Raw genomic sequence first — 23332 nt, 5'->3', positions numbered from 1 at the left:
CAGCACCTCAAACTCATAGTTATGCTCCTCCTCATTTCTGAACCAGTCTGCTACTTTGTGGCAGGGTGCATTATCCTGCTGAAAGTGGCCACAGCCATCAGGGAGTACCGTTTCTATGAAATGATGTACAGCAGCGGTCCCCAACCTTTTTTGCGGAACGGACCGGTTTAATGTCCGACAATATTTTCACGGACCGGCCTTTGAGGTGTCGCAGATAAATACAGCAAAATAAAATGATACGGCCGAGACAAAAACTGTGGTATTCTGTAAGTATCATAATAAGTTTTAACATTAATGGTGCCTCTAGATGTGCATGCTGTTAGAGTGAAGCCATAACAGGTGCTGGCTTTTTATGCTAAAAACGATTTAGGTTGGAGAGTCCAGCGTCCATGATTTTTCCAGTTGAATTTCAGATTGTGACTAGTCAGCCCACAGAGCGGTTTGGTCCTCACCTCAGTTCACTCTCCACATGTCTAAATGTAGCGCCCAGCACCCGAAGTAATTGTAAAGGATGTAACTGCAAACAAAAGAGCTGAGAAACAAAGTCACACATAAGAAAACACAAAGATGTAACCTTTCTAATACTGTTTGTGTTTGTGCACCAGTGTGTGTGCGCACATGCAGTGTGAGTGCATGTTAGTCTCTGGGGATGTGAAGGCAGAAGCCTAATATTAAACAGGGCTGAATTTGCAGACACAGTGTGGGTGGAAACCCAAATAGTCATGCTCTGCACCTTTACCACAGACATGAATATCACAACCACCAGTGTACCATTACATCCTATGTTTCCAGCTTAATACAATTCACACTTCATTTATTCTTTCATATTCCTTCATTAGGAAAGCACTGAGACTGCTTTTTTCTTTCTTTTTTACTTTAATCTTTTATTTTTTCTGGTCTGTGTGACGTGAAAGCTGCACTGGTGGACTGTTAGTTCATGTCAGTTTAGCAGCTTGCACACGTGCAGTGAGGATGGAAGATCAGACTGATAGGTATGGGCATGAGTTTCTTTAATGCCATTTGCAGTGACAGCCATTCATCCATTTATTTGCTCTTTTGAAGTGTGGAAAGAGCAGAGTCCTGCAAAGTTCACAGAACTCTTTGCACTGGTGGAGCCCATCGTGGTACAGTGTTCTTCCAGGAACTGTTCTGGACCCTGATGGACAATAAAACAGATTAATCTCAAACCCATGGCCGGTCTCACATCATCACGTGTGAAAGTGCAACTGCACACGATAAATTAGAGTCACAGCCACAGACAATTATCAGTCTTATTTTGTTCTGCAGTATGAGGCTGAAAATCCTGAATCATAAACCCACACACCAATTAGCAACAATAGTGTTTCAAGACAGTGCCATACAACTTTATCAGAGCAAGAACATTTTATCCCTAAACAGGAAGCTGCTGGGAAATAACATGACTTAAAGGCAAGTTTTCAATCAACATCTCATACTTCCCTCTTCTTATTTTACCCCTCGCTCCCATCTAGCCATCTAATAAATTAGGCATCTTGGTCTAGCATGGGGGTGTGATGAAATAAAAGGTCAATGTTTTTACTGGTGTCACATACTGTTAATTCAGTTTTAAGTAATACATCGCTCCATAGTCGCTGTGATTCTGTGTGATGGTCAAAGTAAAGGTCAACTGAAGACCAAATTTTCAGGCTAACGTAAGCAGTACGAGATGAAGAACATTAGCCTCGGTGATGACCAACAGACCAAAATGACCCACTACGATGACACCAAGACTTCAGATGAAGTAAGTGGGTCACTGCACTGTTCTAGACTAGCACAGTGTCTGTATATAATTCACAGGTGTCCTCTAAAAGCATTGCATGCATGCAATCATCGAGTTAACGTTTTGAAAACAGGAGGGTACAATAGGTACAATTTTTTGCACAGTTTTCTGAATGTATTCTATAACCAGGGCAGACGAATAACAGTTCTGGGTCATTTTGACCCAGTATTTTGAGTTAGTTAGTTAGTCTTTAAAAAGATCAAGAGCAAAAGAAAAATCCTACTCAAGGCATCAAATCAACGACGTTGATAAATTGAGCTCCGTCGATAAGCCTTTGTTCCCTGCCCTCATCACTTTCACCTACACTTTTATGACGAGACAGATACATGCACTTAAATGTCACTTGCAAGTGTTTGTCTCCTGCTCAGTTTAACATTTTGCTGCGATTATGAGCCAAAGCGCTCCTTGTCGCTGCTGTCACTCTTGGTCACCCGTCATCTTTGTGACAGCGCATTTGTGCTGAACTGCAGGGGGGTTGTGAGTGACGTAAAAAAGACAGCCGGAGCATAAGAAGGGCCCATCGTGCCAAATTAAGAAGCAGCACAGATTTCAGGGTGGGGGCTGCAGATGACAGTTGGATGGTGCCGAGTGCAGAGGCAGCAGGACACCGAGGTGGTTCAAGGTTCAAAGGAGGGCTGGAAGGCCGAGTCCAGTAACTGCTGTCGCTCACGTGGCGTGCGTCGAGCTCTTGCTCGCCCTACCTCTCCCCCTTCCCTCACTCTTTCTCACCCTGCCCCTCCATTTCGTCTCATGCCAGTCTGCAGCCACCCCCACATTGTGTCCCTCTCCACTTCCTCTCACAGCTCTCTTGATTCTTTCGTCTTCCACCCTCCCTCTTCTTAGTCCACCTCCGCACTCCATCACCCTTTTTAGGTCCCTGCTCGCCTCTGCCCTTCTCCGCCCCGCCTCCCTCTATTTTGCCTCTGTTCTCTCTCTGCTTGTTTTTCTCTTCAGCCCCCTCTTTCTTTTCTTTGCGTTGTGGCTGTGCAGCCTCGTTCCTTCTTTGTTTGACTTTTTCCCTTTCCCCCCCCCCCCCCCCTCCCCATATACTGTGGGGGGTCTTTGTCTGTCTGATGCCTCACAAACACATTTCCATTTTCTTTCTAACATCCAACCATCCAATCCATGCCTTCACTTAGTAATCGATGCAATCTATGCTGCTCATATACATTGTATGGTTGTATGCTAACTGTATATTGTGTAGTTATACACAGGACATGGTAATGTGACCAGTATTGTTATTTCTGACAATTTCTTCTAGTGATTTATTTACAGAGCAGCTTAGAAAAAGGTGACATCTTTGCATTGTGTCTAAAGTCAAAACTCTCCTCCTCACTAGGGTCTCAAATAAATTCTGTCCCAATTAGCCACATGCTAAAAAGCATATTTTTATAAATTAGAGGATGTTTGCTTAATTTAGGTGGTCATACACACGTGTTCACTAGTCTGCTTTCACACACATATGCACACTGGATATATATGATTATGGTTCTTAAGCACAGCACAGCACAAAGCCAAGTGTTTGTAGGCAGCATAGTGAAAGTCAGTAAGCCAACCTCAGCCAATGAGTTTGTTCTTCTTGTTACACTGTACTGCCATAACTGCCATAGCTGCAGCTATAACAGCTGTAGCTCCTCGGGGAAGGCTCTCACAAGGTTAAGGAATGCGTTCATGGGGATTTTTGACCATTCTCCCAGAATCACATGCGTGAGGTCAGACACTGGTATTGGATGAGAAAGCCTCGCTCTCAGTCTCCCCTCTAAATGATCCCAAAGGTGTAAGTCACTCATCCATGTCTTTACGGACCTTGCTTTGTGCACTGGTGTACAATCATGTTGGAACAGGAAGAGGCCATCCCCAAACTGTTCCCACCAAGTTGAGAGAATAAAGTTATTCAAAATGTCTTGGTATGCTTCTTTTCACTGAAACTCTGAGCCCAGCTCCTAATAATAATAATAATAATGGATTGGATTTATATAGCGCTTTTCAAGGCACCCAAAGCGCTTTACAATACCACTATTCATTCACTCTCACATTCATACACTGGTGGAGGCAGCTACAGTTGTAGCCACAGCTGCCCTGGGGCAGACTGACAGAAGCGAGGCTGCCATATCGCACCATCGGCCCCTCTGGCCAACACCAGTAGGCGGCAGAGATGGGCAGTAACGCGTAACGCGTTACTGTAATCTGATTACTTTTTCAAGTAACGAGTAAAGTAAGGGATTACTATTGCAAAATCGGTAATTAGATTACCGTTACTTTCCCGTAGGAACGCTGCGTTACTGCGTTACTAAAACTGTGATTTTTTGCGAGAATGTCTCACGACAGTGACGTAAGCGAGTGCGCTGTTGGTGACAACAGCTGTGTGCAGATCAACAATGGCTCACATATCGATTGTGGGAGAGAGTATGAGCGTGCAGCGTTTAAAGTGTGGAAGTACTGACCTTACTTTGAGTTTGATTCCATAAAAAGTGACAAAAACATTAGCGTCCATTAGCGAAAAAAACCCCTAAACTTCCAAGCAAGCACCGAGTGCGCTACGACGTAATCGGAAATTCACAGAGAAACTCGCGGATTCTTCAACTGACCGCGGCACACCTGCACCAGGGTAAACCTCCGCCTACCGCAGTCCTGCTTTACAGGTGAAAATAGAGCAACAGGACCGCTGAGTCTTTGACTTTATTTATTTTCTGCTGTGTTTTACTTGCATCTATTTGAAAGAGTGAGTGTAAACACAAAAAATATTTTATTTTATGTGCTGGAATGTGTAGAAAATAGGGTTAAATGTTAAACTAATTTATTCAAGTCAGAGAATGTTGCATATAATTACATTTTTGCTTGATGCATAAAGTTAAAAGATTAAAACTGATAAAACAAGTTAAAAAAAAGAGACTTTTCCATTTGATTACATTTTGTATGATGGATTATGCAGAAAAAGTAGAATTGGGCTGACAGATCTATCACTTTATCACCTCTTCAGGTTGTAAATCGTGTTTTTAAACAGTAACTAAGTAACTAAGTAATTAATTACTTTTGAAAATAAGTAATCAGTAAAGTAACGGGATTACTTTTTGGGGGGAGTAATCAGTAATTAGTTACTGATTACTTTTTTCAAGTAACTTGACCAACACTGGTAGGCGGTAGGGTAAAGTGTCTTGCCCAAGGACACAACGACCAGGACAGAGAGCCCGGGGATCGAAAAACAAGCACACCATATAATCCCCCTCCATCAAACTGTACACTTGGCACAATGCAGTCAGACAAGTACCGTTCTCCTGGCAACTGCCAAACCTGGACTAGGCCTAGACCTTCCAATTAGTAGATTGCTTGAATCTACTAATTCGGTCCTTGGCTGCTCTACTCTGCTAAGGCTGTACAGTATGTTTCATAAGAAACCAATTGTGTCAAGGCAGCACAGGCTACTAGTGTGCTAATATATGGTAAAGCTTACCAAAGTAAGTTACACTGTGCTGCTTTATGCAGGTGGTGTTGGTTTATATAAATTGAAGGGACCAGGGTTTGCAGGTACATTAGACATATGCAAACACATGTTCCCACGCTGCTGCTGAGATGACTTCACAGGTCCAAATCTTTAATCTTCTGTCTTTGATGATGTGCTGCTCAGAACGTCAGTGTGTGAAGCTTAATGGCTCATGATGTTCTCTCAGGTGTTGACAGCTAGTGAGAATAGGCTGCCTCTAAACAGCTGCTTCAAAGACAGGTATCTGTGCATCACTCCCTTTGTCATCCCCCTCCCCAGGTAAAGGAGATCTAATTGGCTCAGACTCCCTGACGAAGGAACAAGTGATCAAAACCAACGCTAATGTCAAGGCCCTTACTTACTGTGACCTGCAGTATATCAGCCTCAAGGGTCTCCGAGAGGTTCTCCGACTTTACCCTGAGTATGCCCAGAAGTTCATCAGCGAGATACAACATGACCTGACTTACAATCTACGAGAGGGCCACGGGGCTGATGTGAGTACCTGTAGTAGATTCATGATGGACTTACTGTTTATGCGCGTTTGTCAGTGAACTTGTGAATGTTTTTGTTAGTCTACTGCACATTTAAAAATAAGTACACTTGAGCTGAATTTGAATTTCAAATGGAGTAGAGTTCACCTCTGTGGTCATTAAACAGCTGCAAATACTGACCAGAAATGATCTATAAAAGACCCACAATCTAAAAGCACATACTTCTTTATTTGTGTAAAGATCTAAGATTATATATGGATATCTATGAAAATTAAAATAATTATACTTTTGACCTAATTTATGACCTTGTAACACCTTCACTGATAGTTTTACTAGTAACTTACTAGTTTTAAGTCTTGTTCAATACATCATATAGTTCATTTAGTAAATTATGAAACAGGATATTCTTTACACCTTATGACCTTTCAATCTACAAGCTGTTACAAGTCATTCTCAGTCCGATTTATTATGGACTGTATATAAGATAAATGTTTACATCCATCAGTGGTGGCTGTAGCTCAGGAGGTCAAGCCGGTCATCTACTAATCGGAAGGTTGGTAGTTTGATCCGTGGCTCCTCTAGTCTGCATGCCATAGTAGGCCAAGATACTGACGTGTTTATCGCATCATAACCAACTTCTTCCAGAGTGTGCCTTTTGTTCCATCCCCCTTCCCTTCACCCCCAACTGGTCATGGCAGATGGCTGCCTCATCCTTGGCTTGGTTCTGCTCGATGGCTTCCTGTTAAAAGGGAGTTTTTCCTTCCCATTATCACCAAGTGCTTGCTCAAAAGATTTCTCTGTATTATCGTGGGGTCTCTACTTTACAACATAACCCATCTTGAGGTGACTGTTGTTGTGACTTGGTGCTGTATAAAAAAATTAAATTAAATTTGAATTAATCAGAGTATGAATGTGTGTGAATATTAGGTAGAAAGCACTTGCTTGTGTGAATGAGACATGCAGTAGAAAGTGCTTTAAGTGCTCAGGTAGAGTAGAATAGTGTCTGTGTGTGTGTGTACTGTGACCTGGTTATGTAGTGCTATATCTATACAACCAATCTAGTTACCATTTACCAAAATGTTCCTGTAAGAAAGGCAGATGCACGTGCAGATGGCATAAGGCTAGTCTGTGAATAGTGCACATTCATAGATTTAAATAGGAACAGTTGTAATTAAACAGCCCACCAGATTAGTCACAACATTAAATGTGCAGACTGACAGTCCAATGAGGAACATTTATGAGTAACCTGAGGAGATAATCACCTTAACCAGGGTCACATGAATGATTAGAACAGAACAGAAATATCCTTTATTGTCCCTCATTGGGGAAATTCACGTATTCCAAGTGAGCAGGTGTACATATAAGGTATACATGAGCATTCTACCACCACTACTTTAAAATACCCAGATGTGTGCACACACACTCTGACAACCCCAGCCATGAAAGGCATTTTCCCTGCTTCCATCAACACACACACTGCGTTTGGCTGGTGCTGCAGCAGCAGCGGATGGAGGAAAAAAAGTGTAGGGACAAAAATAGCTTAGTGTTGCTGTTTGAAGTTGTCCTGTTACTAAAAATAGAGCAGGAGGGGAGCACGGGCTCTCCCTGACTGGCTGTCCCCCCACAGCTGCTGCTAAGATTGGATCCTGCTTAATATAAATAGCTCTGCCAGCTGAGTAAAAGAAAGGGAGGAGGAGGAGAAAGAAAGATGAAGGGGGGGATTTGGTTAGCTTGTTTTCTCTTCTGCTCTTACTCTCTGCTACTCTACTGCAGTGCAGTTTGCTTCTCCAGGGATCAACACACTTACTGCAGAGTGTGAACATGTTGGTGTGTGACTAGAGGATGTATTATTCTAGATGCACAATCTGCTGTGCATATCTTAGTTCTGGGTTACAGATGTCCATCCTGGTTATTAGTGTGGAAAAAAAAACATTCTAGTATGTGCAGCCAAGGAGGGGAATTTGCATAGGTATCCAAGACAAAACTGGTGAAAAATGGAAGATAAAGCCTGCAGACATTCAGCAGCCTCTTCCTCACTTAAGTAGTATTTCAATCTACAAACTTATATGATGAATGACGGTGTTCAAAAATCAAAGACGTGCTGGGGGGATGAAGAAAGGGTTTATGAAGCAAGAAAGATGAGAAAGAGTCTCCATTGCATAAATGATAGTTCACTGCTGATTCACTGGTTGCAGACTAACTGTCATGACCCCCCAGAGCCTTGGGCGAAAAAATGCGATGTGCATGACCAGCCAGAGCACAGCACGCACAGAACTGTGCTGCTGAAAAGACATATTGGAACAAGTTTTTAACTCTATGGCCATTCTCACAGGGGACCAACTTGCTTATCCTTGCCCTTGAGAGCACATATGAGTTACTATACATGCATCAGCTTCCATGCTTCCAAATCTCTGCCCCCAGCCCCGAACCAGCCGCACACATGATGCAAACTCCCCCACACTCTCGCACACAGTTGAGCAAGAGGATGGCGGCACGCGGCAAGCGCACACTTATCACGCCCCCGCATCGCAGAGCAGCTCCTTGGTGTGCTCCGGAGCTGGGAGCTAAGAATAGAACAGGAAAGCTAAAAATAAATTACAGTGGCACGGGTATGGAAGGGGGGAGCTGGCTGAGTGGAGGGCACTGGGGACAGAGGAGGGGAAAAAGGGAGGATGCTGAGCAGGCAGGGAAGGAGGGGAGAGTGCAGAGGGGAAAGGGAAAGCACAGGGGTGTTGGCTCAAATACATTCATAACTCACTGCACCAGGCGTTGTGTGCTAGAGCATGGGTGATGTCATTATTTTGAAGCCTGTACAGGTGAAACTGCTGGTTTAATAAACTAGCAGCGCTGCTACGCTCATTCTGACCTTGAGTGAAGAGCCACTGTTTGACACAAGTAACTGAAATTTGTATATTTTTACAAAATTATTGATTTTTTGGGGTGGCTAGAGTAAACATGCTTCTGGGAGCTAGAGCTCTCCTACAAGTCAGTCCTACTTATCTCACAAACTACCACAACACACTCTCAGTTGTTTGTGTAGCCTGTGATTCAATACATTTTGAACTAGTCTTTGTGTTTTTTCCACTTAAATTTCATTCCCTTGAATTTCTCCAGCCCTGCACCAACGCTGATCACAGCCTAAATTGTTCACTTCATAAGCAGGGACAAAGCTGATGGGAAACTGGGGAGGCTTGGGACTGTAACTGTCAGAGTGTGTGTGTGTGTGTGTGTGTGTGTGTGTGTGTGTGTGTGTGTGTGTGTGTGTGTGTGTGTGTGTGTGTGTGTGTGTGTGTGTGTGTGTGTGTGTGTGATGAGGGGTGGGAAAAGTGAGATGCAGCGATCTGTATTAAATGTAGCATGACAGACTCCTTTTTGGAGTCTGGCAAAGACAAAGAGACAAACAGATTCTCAAAAACAAAAATGAGAAATAATTGGCATTCAGCCGTTCACCATAAGCCTCTGCACATCTCTTTCAGATTGTTCCCTCACATGTCTGCATCTGACACAATCACTCAAGGGTGACTGTGGCACACAGTGTGAAGTCCTCATTAAAAGCTGCTTGTGATGTCAGCAATCAAGAATTTAAACCCATCTCAATACTACTAAAGCGAGAACCTTAAAAGCAAATCTGAAATATGCCTTCTGTGCACCTTTATTTGGAATAAAAAGAAAGCCACCCATACATCAAATGGTGAATGGCCTGGTTCGTATAATAGTGCCGTTCTATAATATGTGTCATTCACACAAGCCCTTTTTCTACTTAAGAGCTTTCTTTTTATTTAACATTCACACTTCAACGGATGCATTAGAGTGCAAATCTAGGTTCTCTACCTTGACCAAGGTTACTGTGGCATGCAGACTAGGCCAGCCAGGAATCAAACCAACCACCTTCCAATAAGTAAATGACCTCCTGAGCTACAGCCACCTCTGAGTGAAACAGACTATCAAGCAAAAAGCCAGAAAAAAACATAACCATTATATACATTATAAACAATCAATTGATTTGCATGTCATTGAATGAAATAAATATATGATGCCCAAACAAAACATGACTTAGTACTTGATGAGAAACCTTTGTTAGCAAGCACAGCAGTCAGACGTTTCTTGTAGTTGGGATTTTGGCACGCTTTACAGAAGCTCCTGGCTGCTGACTGTTCCTGACTGCCTTTACATCATTAACAAGCTCCTCCTGTGTAGCTTTGGGCTGATCCACCACCTTCCTCGTGTTCATCATCATGAGGCAAGATCTTACATAGATCTCCAGATTGAGGGCGATTGATGGTCATTTTATATTTCTTCCATGTCCGAATAATCATACCAAAGGTGTCACCTTAGTTCTTTGAAGGTTCTTTGGTCTTGCCCATGGTGGTTTAGAAGTTGGAATGGAAGAAAAAGATTGTTTGAACAGGTGTGCTTTATACACATAATGAGTCGAGATCAGGTGTGAGTATCTGTAGTTGACTGATGGAGTGTAATCTGTATGCCAAATAGGCACACAGCCAATCTGTGTGAGCCAGCCATCAAATACAACTCCGTTAATAACGTTTATGTAATGTTGTTCACATTAAACATGCGCAAAGTTTCATATATATTGAGGGCAGTGTGTGTACAGGTAAACATGATGTAAGGAGGTGACATGGCTCTCAAAGAATCTTGAATTAAAAGAGAAGGTTATCCTGCTCAGAACAGCCAATCAACAGTCAAAATGGAAATTAGCCAGTGCCGCACTGATACAGCCGAGGTTCCCAACCGTTTTTTGAAAACTGTAATCTTATGAAGCGTTGTGTATCCAGGATCCAGAAAGTGACCACTGAATTTAAACTTACAGCTATAAAAATAACAAACTAACCACCAGAATCTGATCAGAGACGCTGGTCAAGTTGGTGATTTGCTTCGAGAGTCGCTTCTTAAAAGCACACATCTTCTCACTGAGCATAAAGCTCGGGCTTCAGGCTACTCTGGATTTGAATTATGGTAATAAGCGCAGATATCCCTGATGTTGGGTACACATAGACCTGTCTGTGAGCCCAACAGCCCCACCCACCTTCTTTTAAAAACATTTTCTTTCTTTTTTGTGAAGAAATTAGAGATGGCACGATACCACTTTTTTATGTCCGATACCGATACCGATATCATAAATTTGGATATCTGCCGATACCGATATGAATCCGATATAGTGTTTTTTAATCAACAAAACAGTTTTTTTAAATATCTTGCTGCATTTTGTATAAGTTCATACTCAAGTTTAAAACAACAACTACACTAAAGCTATTCTGTTATACCTGTATGAAAAAAAAAATTTTTCATAGTTCAGCAATACTGATCAATCTAATAAACTTAAACCTACACCATCCTCCCTATTCTGGTATTTTAAAGAGTACTTAGCATAAATATTAAGCAACCTAACTAATAGGGTTCCAACTCCCAGCAACAACAAAAATAAATAAATAAAAAATAGGGAACCACCCCTCACGCTCCACCTCATGATGCTTAATCGACGTAATCAACCTTAATTTGATGCAGTGTGAAAAAAAATGCACAGAAATCAATTATTTTTCAAGAAATATTAAATAGATTCAACATCTTTCTTCAACAAAATTGCAGACTGCACAGATGGTATCTTCCCAAAGGGAAAAAGTACTATAGCTTACTAGGGTATATATATTAGACTTAATAGTTACTATATACAGTAATTGACTTCTATTCATTTTACATCAAATTAAAACTTTGGGTGTCAGATAATTATTTATTAAAAGCTAGACATTTTAAATGAGAATAAGAAAGAAAAGTATGTCTTTGTGCCCCCTTTTCCCTGTTAATGCCCTATCGGCCCCCCTGGCTAAACTTTGCTAGATCCGCCCCTGCACAGTTACCAGCGTCAGCTACATAGAAAAAGATCCTGGAGTAGAAAGTAATATTAAATACATTCTAACAATAGCTGATCAAGCTTAAACATGCTGCTGTTGTTCAGCCGCTGGTTTACTCTTTCTGGTGCAAAGTGGGCCAAAAACAAACTAGAGAGACGGACTCGTGACAGAAAAGCCGATCAGCTGATCATTAAGCAGTTTCATGATTGAAGTAGCAGCAGGAGAGGCAGTCGCTCCATATATCGCTTGTTAAGCTTAACGCAGGAATGCTTTACATTCAGAGATGGACTTACACACTTGCTTTACTTCTCTCGGGATAACTTTGTCAGAGATGAAATGCTGGGTTGCTAGCGAAGCTCCAAATGCTCTCCAGACCACCGACAGGTCCCGCATGCCACAGCCGCTCTATCACGTGATGCCTACTGCTCTGACGTGCTAACGTTCTGAGGTGAGTTACGGCGTGTTGCAAGTTTTGTGAGGTGCTTTCGTGATATTTAATGGATCGGATTACATTTTTTATTTTTCTCCGATATCCGATCCAGTAATTTAGGTCAGTATCGGACCGATACCGATACGTAATATCGGATCGGTCCATCTCTAGAAGAAATCAAAGGAAGGTGGCTTAAAAATGGAGGAAAGGCTTGTTGCAGACAGGAGGAACTGAGAGGCTGCACAAGAGGCCATGTATAAGAAATCAGGGTTAGCTTGAACTGTGAATGCAAAGCTATTCCAGATTAAAGTTTAAGAGTGTGTGTACAGGTCGCAACGTATACTAGAGGAATAAATAGCAGGCATCTAATAAGACCTGCAGAGCACATCCTGCATTCAGTTACCTCTGGAAGAGAAGGAGCTCAAAAGTCTTCAAAAGAAAGAATATGCTGCTAATCAAACAATACCCTGAATGTTAAAAACATATTTACAGATTTACAGAACTTGTGTTTGCCTGCCATCCACTGGTTCAAGCTTGTAACTGCCTTTACAATCATTGTAAAGGCAGTTACTAATGCTATGGTGATAAAAGAAATCCAGCAGGTGTGCGGGCTGATCCAAGCTCCTCCTCTCTTTCTTTCAGGTGGATTGGGAGAGCAACGGTGGCTTGGTGAAGAAGCTGCCGTCCATCCGCGAGGATGAGGAGGGTGATGAGGAGCAGAGCTCCGTGTCCCGAGCTCCTCGCTCCCCGCTGCATCTCAGCAGGGGCCTCAGCTCGCCCCTGCGCTCCCCTCTCCTGCCGCCTCGGCCTTTCCGTGCTCCCTCCGACCACTCGCGCCCTTCCACCCTGCAGATACCAGTTGTGAGCTTGAGTGGTGCACCACCTGAACTCAGCCCCAGGTAAAACACACAGACACACATAGTGTGAAACTGAAGATTGATTCAAAACATCATAGTCAGAGAAGAGCAATTGAACCACTAGATTACAGTGCTGGTGAATCACATGGGGCTCGGCTACTGTTGGAAGGCATGTAGGTTCTCACACACTGCAATGCACTAATGTGCATGCGTGCAGAGCAAACATGCCTATGTGTATGCAGAGATGTCTCACGACCTCACTGTGTGCAGTGTTGTGTGATGCAAAGCTGCTGATGAAGGACTTTTTCCATGTTTGTGTTAAAAGATCCAAACAGTACTAACGGAGCTTTCAGCCCTTTTAGCTTCACCTGATTACATTCCTCTTACATGCTCTCTCTCTCATGTGTAATCTCTGCACAGATTTGTGGACGGCATTGAAACAGAGAACAATTCCACCACAACACAGAAGTTTGAGTTCAGCCCCAGCCTGTCACCTGCCCCTCCGCCCTCACCGTACGCAGGTAGCACACCTACAGCCGCACACATTGGAGTACTTTTTCAGAACAGTACATTTTATCCGGAGGCCTAATCCTTCTGCATGTGTGTTGCCCGTAGGGATCCGTGAGCACTCTGAGATCAAGCAGAGTGTGTCTAAACTGACTGAGGAGGTGAGTGCTGACTTGACACTGATGATAATTGCATGTGTTCACTTCTGCCCCGGGGGTCTAATGTTTTCCTCAGCAGCAGAGGTTTGATTTTTCTGTTAGTCAGCTGGATGTTTCGCAAACGACACGAGCAGGTCATGGCTGGAAAAACATACAAATAAAATCCTGACGTTACGAATGCTGGCCCAAAGTGTCTAATGATATTTTAAAAATTATATTTAAAAGAGTTAGTAGTTTATTTCATTACTACCTGTAATTTATTGCAGATTACTTGTATTTGTTTAATTGTTTACTAAATGTTTGAGGTGTGAAATAAACCTCAATGGAGCAAAATATGGGTGTGTGTGGTTGGAGGATGTGTTTGTGCGTGCATGTGCGCGCGTGGAGAGGGGGGGGTGAACATTTTTCTTGTAAAACAAAGGGGGGCCCAGCAAAAAAAGTTTGGGAACCACTGCTCTATGTGATAAATCACCAGATTAACAATTTTCTGCAGAATTCATCTTTTACCTTATTTGTAACAGTGTTGCATTTTGCAGTTATAATATGTTCTTTATAGATTTTTATACACTAATTTATCACAAAGAAGGTCTGGCTGTGTTGAACTTCATACATAGTATACTTCTCTGGGCTCTTAAAATGCTGAGTTTTTTGTTTCATAACTTCAACTATGATAACAAACTCTCGCTCACTGGCAGGTTTTAATCAACAAACCCTGAGTCTCTCTCTAAAGTTTCCCCTCTTGCTCCACCTGAACCATTCATGAAGTTAGTTAGACATTTGTTTGCTTTGTTTTGTACTTAAAATGCACAATTTTTATTATCCAGTTGTTAAATATAAGGACAAGACAGAGACCATGATTACATCACAGATTTATTATCAGCTCAGAATAAAATCTCCATCTTTGTAACTCTTTGACTGTGTTGACAGGAATGCATTTGTCAGACTGTCAGCCAGCTTCTCTGGAATGTTTACTGTATGTTACTATAGCAGCCACCATTTAAATCAAACAAGCGTCACACACATAACACACTGATCATGTGGTCCACCTGCACTGAATCATTTGGCCTGTTGTAATCAGTCCCTGATGGAAAAATGTCAGTCTCTAAAACAGACTCTAAAACTGAACTAAATGTATGATAAAGGGACTTTTAAAATGTAACCTGCATGATGAATGTTATGTAGTACCTAATTATGTTTTATGCAAACAAGGATTAAAGGATTGTTTGATATTTTTCAACCATGGTGCTGAATTGTCATACCGAATTTGCATGAACTGTTCTTCTGGTTTTCCAGCGTTAATACGATCTCTCTCTTCACCTCACAGATGAACGGTCTGTCTAAACAAGTTTCCAAGCTCAGTCAGGAGCTGCAGGAAATGACACGCCTGCTCAAGCCCCTCCTCCAAATGGCACCACAGCCAGTCCTGATGACCATGATGCCAAATTTAACATCACCTCCCAGTAGTGCCAGCCAGCTGTCATCAAGCCCTTGCCCCGGGGCGCCACCCCCTTCCACAGTTTTTTCCCACCAGAGACCTGACACTCATTCCCTGTTAGACAGCAGAGACACAGAGAGTGCAGATTTGCCAGGATGCCTTCTCCCAACTTCTCACTCACCAAAAAGGCCTAATTCAACTCCTTCAGCATTAGCAGAGCCCAAGCCCCCAGGGGCCAATAGCCAAGGGTCTGCTGACTCCAACCATCAGTCGCCAGAGGAAGGATTTCCAGAGGGGCGCGTGGACTCCCGAAGACTCCGTGCCTCCTCCAGTAACGGGATATTTTTCCCCTCGCTGCAGGACCAACCTCCTCTGGCCTCTCGCACCCCTTCACCTTCACTCTCCTTCTCCATGTCTCTCTCTTCCTCATCATCTTTTTCCCCATGCCAAGGACCTCACCTCTCCCGACCTGGCAGTTGTGCCAGCAGAGGCCCGCTCATCCCACCTGCCTCTCAGGACACTCACCCTCCCCTGTCCTCTCACTTTTCAGCTCCACCATCGCTCACATCCTCCCCTGGAAGTCATCGGCTGAGGCCTTCCCCTTCCGTGCCAGTCGTGTCCCCTAACACCTCTGTCCATCCCTCCAGTCTTTCTCTGCCCTTGTCTTTGGAAGCTGCAAACGCAAGGAGAAGAGATAACCAGACTCCATCTTGGTGCAACTCACAGCGACACTACCGAGGGGCAAGACCCGTTTCTCACCCCCAGGAGCTGGAGATGCAGGAGCGGGGACGACACCTGGAAGAGGAGAAGTCCTCCTCAGAGCACATCAGTTTCATTGATGAAGAGGAGCCAGCATTATGAACGGCCTGTGCAAAAGATGTCATTCAAGTAGCAGGAAAGATGTAGGACAAGAGTTTAAAGAGGTCAGAGCAAGTGCAAGGTAAAGACAACAAACACAGGGAACAGAAAGCTGGTCCATTTCACACAGAAAGACATTTGTCAGGCAGGAGATGCCAGACGGACAGACAGGTAAACACAAAATACAGTGTGAAGGAATGCTTTCCTCTACAGATCAACCACAGAATTACAATAGCACAAACAGTCTTATAGCATCAATGATCCAGTAGCATGAGTCAAACACTGCAGAGCCAGAGCACATCTATTTATCTCTCCACCCTGATGAAGCTCTATCGCTTTTTAATCCTAGTAGGTCTCCTCTTCAAAGGGCAGGCACAAACACATGCATCTCGGCAGGAAACGCGTCTTTACCCAAACTAGATAATCCAAGCCAACTGCACTGGGACTAAGAATGTAAGCCCTTCAGTGGTCTCAGTCACCTCACCTGGAAGGTTCCTTTGCTTCATCAATGGGATTATTTTTTGGGGGAATGCAGTTATCTGCCCCTGGACTGGTTAAAAAAATACAGCTTTTTATCGAATAACCTCAGACTAAATGGTTCTACAAAGTGTTTTTTACAATGTTTCTTATTGCCCCCTTACACACACACACACACACACACACACACACACACACTAATGACAGCAGAACTGTCATTAGTGTGGCGCCCACACTGCATTTGGGAACAACTTGGGGATTCAGTGTCTTCACCAAGAAAACCTGGTGATTTGTTTGCAGCCTGTTTTATCACCTAAGCCACAGGTGAGCCAAGAATCGATTACATGCCCATTACACACATTCACAAAGAAGATGTTGAGCTTGGTTTTAACTCAGGAATGCAAACTTGTCACATCCTGTAAAAAAACAAAACAAAAAAACTGACATTCTGAATCCACAGACAGTATAAAAGATCGATGCAGCCACTGTGACCTTATCCCCAGGTTTGTGAAGTCCTGCTTTGAAGCCTTGAGATGAGTCGTCATCTCGGCTTTTGGGAACTTAACAAGCAAGTGGCAGTTCTGACTGTGAAACCACGTGCTCACTGACTTGTCAAGCTAGCCCAGGGAATCCTATTGACTCTTAGAATGACCACAATTTCTAAAAAGTTCTTTATAGAATTATTACTTTTATACAATTTATATAAAAGTATTAATGTAGAGTCTTTACCTTACAATACAGAGGGCCTTGAGGTTCACAGAGTTCAAGCATGATTATCATTTTCTGACACTAGCACCAAAAGTCTGCGCAACCACAGCTATCGCCCCATGGTGGCCATTAGAAAGAATGCAGGTTTAGGTTTTCTTCTGCGTTAGCGTCATTTCTCATACCGTCCACGTCTGAATTCAGAATAGATCTATTGCGTGATTCGTGTAGATCCAAAGAAGGTGGTTGGTGTTTGCCTTCAAGGTTTTCTGCCAGAAAGATTGTACCTTACTCCAAACCCTTCGATCAGGAACTAACTGAATCAAAGAAGGATTCTGCAAGTCACATCCTTTTTCGTTCATAGAAAGATCCAGAGGATCTTTTTTTTTTCATATAATAATAATAGATTACTATGTAGTCAAAGTACTACTGTATACTGTGTCCATAAAGACTAAATACAAACCAGAATGTAAGTGTTAAAATTAACAACCTAACCACTGCTTGTTAACGCAAATATCTAGTCAACCAATCACATGGCAGCAACTCGATGCATTTAGACATGCAGACCTGCTGAATTTCAGACTATTTCAGAAACTGTTGATCCACTGGGACTTCCCCACGTTTACAGAGAATGGCAAGAAAGAGACGACTGCGTGAAAAACTGTTCTCGATGCAAGAGTTCACAGAAGAATGGCCAGACTGCTTCAATCTGATAGAATCAATCTGCACAATACATGAAACCGTGAAGCAGGTGCAGAAGATTACTCCTGTCAGCCAAGAACAGGAAACTGATTCTATAATTCCCAAAAGCTCACCAAAATTGGATAGCAGAAGATTAAAAAAAGTTGCCTGGTCTCTTGTCTAACAGTAAAACTTGACAATGGCTGAATAATGTTTCTTCTGTTGGCTGCTGAAGAGAAGAGGTCTTCCAGAACACTTTAAGTATAGTTATTTAACTGAAATGGACTGATATTACTGATGTAGCTAAATGCAACATTAACAGTTGCCTCTATATGGACAAAATGAAAATCAGTTCTATTAAAATCGCCCACAACACAAGGGATGCATGCACTGGAAAAATAGACTACTAGTTTGGATAAACATAATGTGGTTTAGGAGGGGTAACCATTCAAAAGATAGCTAGTTTAAGGGAGGGAGGGGGTCTAAAGCAGATTGTGTCAGACAATTATCAACTGACCTCCACCAGTATAAGATAAACCAGTCTCATTCTACATTATAAATCATCCTGTGCTACTCTAATAGAATCCAAGAACTTTATTACAGATACTATCTGGTTGCATTTCAGAATAAAATAAGCGGAGAGCTTTGCACTGCTGGTTAAGCAGATTGAGGCCGGTGTAGGAACTCTGAGAACTTTGAAAAGACAGATTCGTGGACAAAGGTGTAGGGAAAAGTTAACATCAAACATTCCCCGTGTCACTGCTCATCAGCATCATGATGCTGTTCACAAGCAGCCTATCAGCTCATATCTCAAGCAGGCTACTTTCATTCTAGGGTGTGGACATCCTTACATCAACTATAATCAACCTAATCTTAAAGTTAGCAGTCATAATGTTCATCTTTTGGGGAAGGGGCTGTCTTTCTGGGGAATTCTTGTCACATTGTTTCACTCTCGATGAGTTTGCATCCACATTTTCTTTCCAGATCAAAAGAATTTGAGCACAGTTCCGATCGGTCACTTTGGAAAAGTGTAGGCGAGTGTTTGGATTGTATGCCAAAGAGAGAAGACAGATTTGTGGACAAAGTGTAGGGAAAAGCTAATATCAAACACTACCCCTGTATCACTGTTCATCATTATGATGACTGTTGACAACCAGCCTATCAGATTGTATATCGAACTCCCACATCACCCCTGAGCTTTAGCCATTAGCCATTCGTGCCTTCTCCATACAGACATTGATTTCCCTAAAGTTCTTCACCTGTCGATTACAGGCAAACATCTGGATCGAAATTTACACAGAAAGCCATCATCTATGGGGAACACTTGCACCTTTATCTAAAACGTATTGTATTTATTTATTTAATACGGCTGTGTATGTATTTATTTTTGCTGAAAAAGCGGCGAGGAAATATTCTGCATGTCTGGACGATGTAACAAAAACAGACTGTGGAGGAAGGTTTGCTTTCTAAACGTCTGACTGGATCCTTTCCAGAGCGAGTGAGCGAAACCTTCCCCGAGTTCATATGTAGCACACACATTCTTCATCTCTTATTCCTCCAATGACTTCATGTTGGTACGTGAAAGCAGCCAAACCCTAAAACTGCAACATCCAGGCTGCATCAAGCTGGAGGTCTCAGGACTTTTTTTTTTTTTTTTTGGCTTTGTGAGGTGCTTTAGGACCATGTTACTTGTATATATATGAACAGTCAGATTTCTGGCTTTTATTTTCTTTAATGGGAGCAAGGGAGGTGGTGACTAACTGGACTCTTTACACTTTCACAAAGATTTACTAAGCAAGAACTGGTGGCTGGGGAGGGTGCCTAAAAGGTTTTAATTCAATGCATGTCAAAACTTCTTATTTTCTTTTTTGCATGAGAAATGTGCCTGCTTTGAACTATCCAGAGCAGAGGGCTCATGGGAGTAGAAACCAGCCTGCACAATTGAAGGCTGTTTGCTTACAAATGTATTTTATTAAAGACTGCTGTTACATTAAAAAAAAAACATTAACAAGGATTACATACTGTATAACAATAAAGAAGTGTTGTTTTGTAAGCTCTCCGTCTCTTGTGTTTCTCTTGGGAACTAATATTCACGTAACTGAGGTAAGTGGCTATTCTCTAAGAAGTAAACTGTAAATAATATTTTTTAAGCCACTTTCCGAGTATATTGTGATTCAGTTGCCTCAAAAACCCGTCCCTATTTTTTTTCCTTTTTGATAAATTAGGTATTTATGTTTTATTAAACAAAATATTTATTCAAGTAAAGCCATCAAATATGGTTCTGTTATGATGTCAGCATTAAAATAAAATAAAAAAACAAAAAAAAACATGTGCCCCTTGGGCTGAAAGTGTCAGCAGCTGTAAGTGTAAAAGTGGGCTTCTCACTGAAAACCAACAGGGGCTCCATGCAGGACTCCAATCTTTGTGCTTCAGGTAATCATCCAGTTTTCATTTGAAGTGGCCCCATTTGTTTCTGACACCCACTGAACTAAGAACAAGAACACTTCTGGCCGTTCTCCTCACTGCATGCTTACATTTTGAGGTTGCTTGTGCTAAAAGCTTCCCAATTGCTCAAAATCCCTAAAAATAAATTTATGGTTCTTCTACTCTTTAACAACCCAAATTTGCCCACAGACTAATGGCTAATATGGCAAATAGCTTAAAGTATTATAATGTGTGCACGTGGGTAAAAGGCCACATCCAACTAGGCTTGTATTTATTATTTATGCTTTATTAGGCTTCATAACACCTGTGGCGTTGTCAGTGACCAGGTTAGGTTTTTCTTTTTGCTGCATGCTAAATCGGTACATTTTCAAATGAAGTATCACACACCTTGGAATTACAGTTATTCTGTTAAAAGCTTGAGTGTCTCAAACAGATGAAGGTTCAAACTGGCACCTTGCGTTTTCTTTGGCGTAGAATGCTACCAGTGCCTACATGTTTCAATTATTTTATGCAGAAAATGAAGCGTTGACTTGCTGTGTAGTGACTCCAGAGTTTAAACTTTGCAAATGTCAGTTCTTTGGATAACACAGTTAAGCCCAAACAGAACAGTGTTACTGGAAGGTTTAAAAGGTAAAACTGACAACCTTACAGGATGTGTTTTATACAAATTACATGGCAACTAATGGTAAATTTTATACACATACAAGTGCAAATATAAAACTACAAAGGAAACTTTACTAACAGATTGCATTTTTGTGTACTTGACAGCTGTCTGTACCACTGATTTGCATTAATAGCTGTAACATATAATTGTAGGAATCAAATTAAATGAATCATTACCTGAACCGAGAAGAACAGAAAACTGATGGATTAGTGTTTTACACATTAAATAAAGCTCATAGAACATGCCTCATTAACCCATGTATATGTGCACTTTTCTATGCTTTTGCTACCAAAGTGCTTTCTATCAAACATTCATTTGGATTCATTGGAGAGCAACTCCGGTTTAGCATCTTGCCCAGTGATATTTGGCATGCAGAGTGGAGCGGCCAGTGATTGAACCACCTATGATCAGCAGACGCCCGGCTCTACAGACACCTCATCTGTGAGTTGACGAGTTTTGGAAGCAGCAAATACGGCAATTTCAAAGGATACTGTTCTTAAAGTTTGGAGTTTGCAAACCTAAGCTGTGCTGCCATGTTCTTCATGGAGTGAAGAGGCTTTCTCCTTTCCAAACCAGCCGTAGCTGTTCTTTTGGGTGGGGGGGGGGGGGGTTGTATTTAATATGGATGTGGAGTCTGAGACCTTGGCTTGAATTTGCTGGGACATCCACTCCTGGGAAGACCTGCATCATTCTTTTTCACATGTGACTGCAAGTCTGCTGTCAGGTCAGCATCACATTCACACTCTGACATTACTGTGTGCAGCAGCAACAAGTCTGTAACACATTCTAATGGTTTATTTCAAATCCATGAAGCAACCCCTAACTAACAATGAATAAATTTAAAAAAAAATAAGAACAACAAAACCGGTGGGATTTTTAATACAGCAGACTCTCCAAGAAGAAATAAGACAACACAGGAACTCCTTCAGATCTGCATATATTCTCAAGGGTAACATTCATTCTATCAGAGCTTCAGTAAGGTTTGAAATGTCAGGACAAACGTTCTAGAAATATCCTGATTGGAGAAGAAATTATATAACAAAGGGGTCGAGAAACAATGTAGCACTTGATTCTGCTGTAGTGCATGTACTCATGCCTTAGTGTCAAATGATTCTTACTTTATTTCTTACATCTACTCTGTCCTCACTCGCCTCTCAAAAACACATCAAGGGAGAGAAAGCTGGAGGTTTGGGAATTTCATTTATCCCTCCTGACAAACACATGCAGGGGACTGCAGAGAGCAGCAGACATCGGGTCTTTCTCGACAGGAGGTGTGAGGGATGGATACATTAATCCTCTTTTCCCAGGTGTTGGGTGTAATTAATAACCGCAGGTCTGTGTAAGCACTGCATTTCTCAGTGGGATCATGAGAAATGGTTACTGGAAATAAGGTTACTGGACAGAAGTGACAGGCTTCTGCGCGAGCAGCACCATCACAGTGACGACACCTGAAAGGAGAAATGCTCATTCCTGATTATCCTCCAGAGACCACGTTCAGCGTTCGACAGATATTTAGAGTGCAGTAGATTCCCCCGACTGTGCCAAAAATCATGGTTCAGAGGGATCGACTGAAAAACATGAGGGGAAAATAAAAATCCAAAAATATATATTTGTTTATATTTATATATATTTATATATTTACGAGGTATGTATCCACAAAGAAGAAATTCCAAAATAGGCAGTCTGTGTTTTTCCAAGTGAGTCCTTACTTGCGATGCCTTAAGGAAACATTAATATTAATAGTAATTTTAGTCAAAAATTAAAAAAATACAACTGGGAAACTTTGCTGTCCGTCAGCCGTGCTCTGAAACCATAATCTCCCACTGTTGGGAGTCTGAAGGCTCCAAATTAGCGGTGACGTCAGGCAGCTGCACTCCAAAAACAGAAAGAAAACAAAGTCTGCAAATCTCAAATCACAAAATCCAAATCCAAGGATTCACTTTAAGAGAAGAATAAAATAAAACCTATCAGGTGAAACTCCCCTAACCGTTGATTTCACAACAACTGCAGTCTCAGAGTCTCCGCCGTGGAGCTGGCGCCGAACTGTTGAGGCTGGGTTGAGGTGTTTGTACTGGAGAAGTGAAGAGAGGTCAGCCACAGGTCCAAAAAAAGGTGTCTTTGTGCAACAAAACAGGCCTCACCATTAAAGTGCCCCTATTAGCCTTTCTGGGGTTTGCTAAAACACCTTGTTTGTAGTCCAAGCTTTTCCTTACGTTTCTGATCTATGTCACTGTGTAACATGTTTAAATAAATCCTGCCTAGCTGCTAGTGTGGGGCACTCTAACAAAGAAACACCCGCCCTCCACATGCTCCTTCGCCGTGGGACATTATTTTGTTGCTAGGGTTGCTGTGATAACTCTAAAATATCTCCAATACTAGCAAAGCACACGGCATCGTCTGTTTCTGGCTAAAACAAGAGCATTAATATGCTCACGATACCCGTCAGCTTCTATCCTACCCTCTAAGGCAGTGGTGTCA

General features: G+C 42.2%; 1 protein-coding gene across 1 annotated transcript in view; it reads left to right on the top strand.

Moving 5' to 3' along the window:
* Positions 1 to 23020, top strand: part of kcnh3 (potassium voltage-gated channel, subfamily H (eag-related), member 3) — a 189788-nt gene extending 166768 nt beyond the window's left edge. The window contains exons 11-15 of the mRNA XM_026143940.1: positions 5559 to 5773; positions 12710 to 12966; positions 13345 to 13445; positions 13540 to 13592; positions 14914 to 23020. Of these exons, the coding sequence (XP_025999725.1) occupies positions 5559 to 5773; positions 12710 to 12966; positions 13345 to 13445; positions 13540 to 13592; positions 14914 to 15885 (1598 nt within the window). The 3' untranslated portion in view covers positions 15886 to 23020. The remainder of the gene's footprint in view (positions 1 to 5558; positions 5774 to 12709; positions 12967 to 13344; positions 13446 to 13539; positions 13593 to 14913) is intronic.
* Positions 23021 to 23332: the final 312 nt, after the last annotated feature.

Source organism: Astatotilapia calliptera, chromosome 16 (genome assembly GCF_900246225.1).
Source record: "Astatotilapia calliptera chromosome 16, fAstCal1.2, whole genome shotgun sequence".
In the NCBI taxonomy this organism is placed as follows: Eukaryota; Metazoa; Chordata; class Actinopteri; order Cichliformes; family Cichlidae; genus Astatotilapia; species Astatotilapia calliptera.
This window is presented reverse-complemented; position numbering and strand designations above follow the sequence as displayed.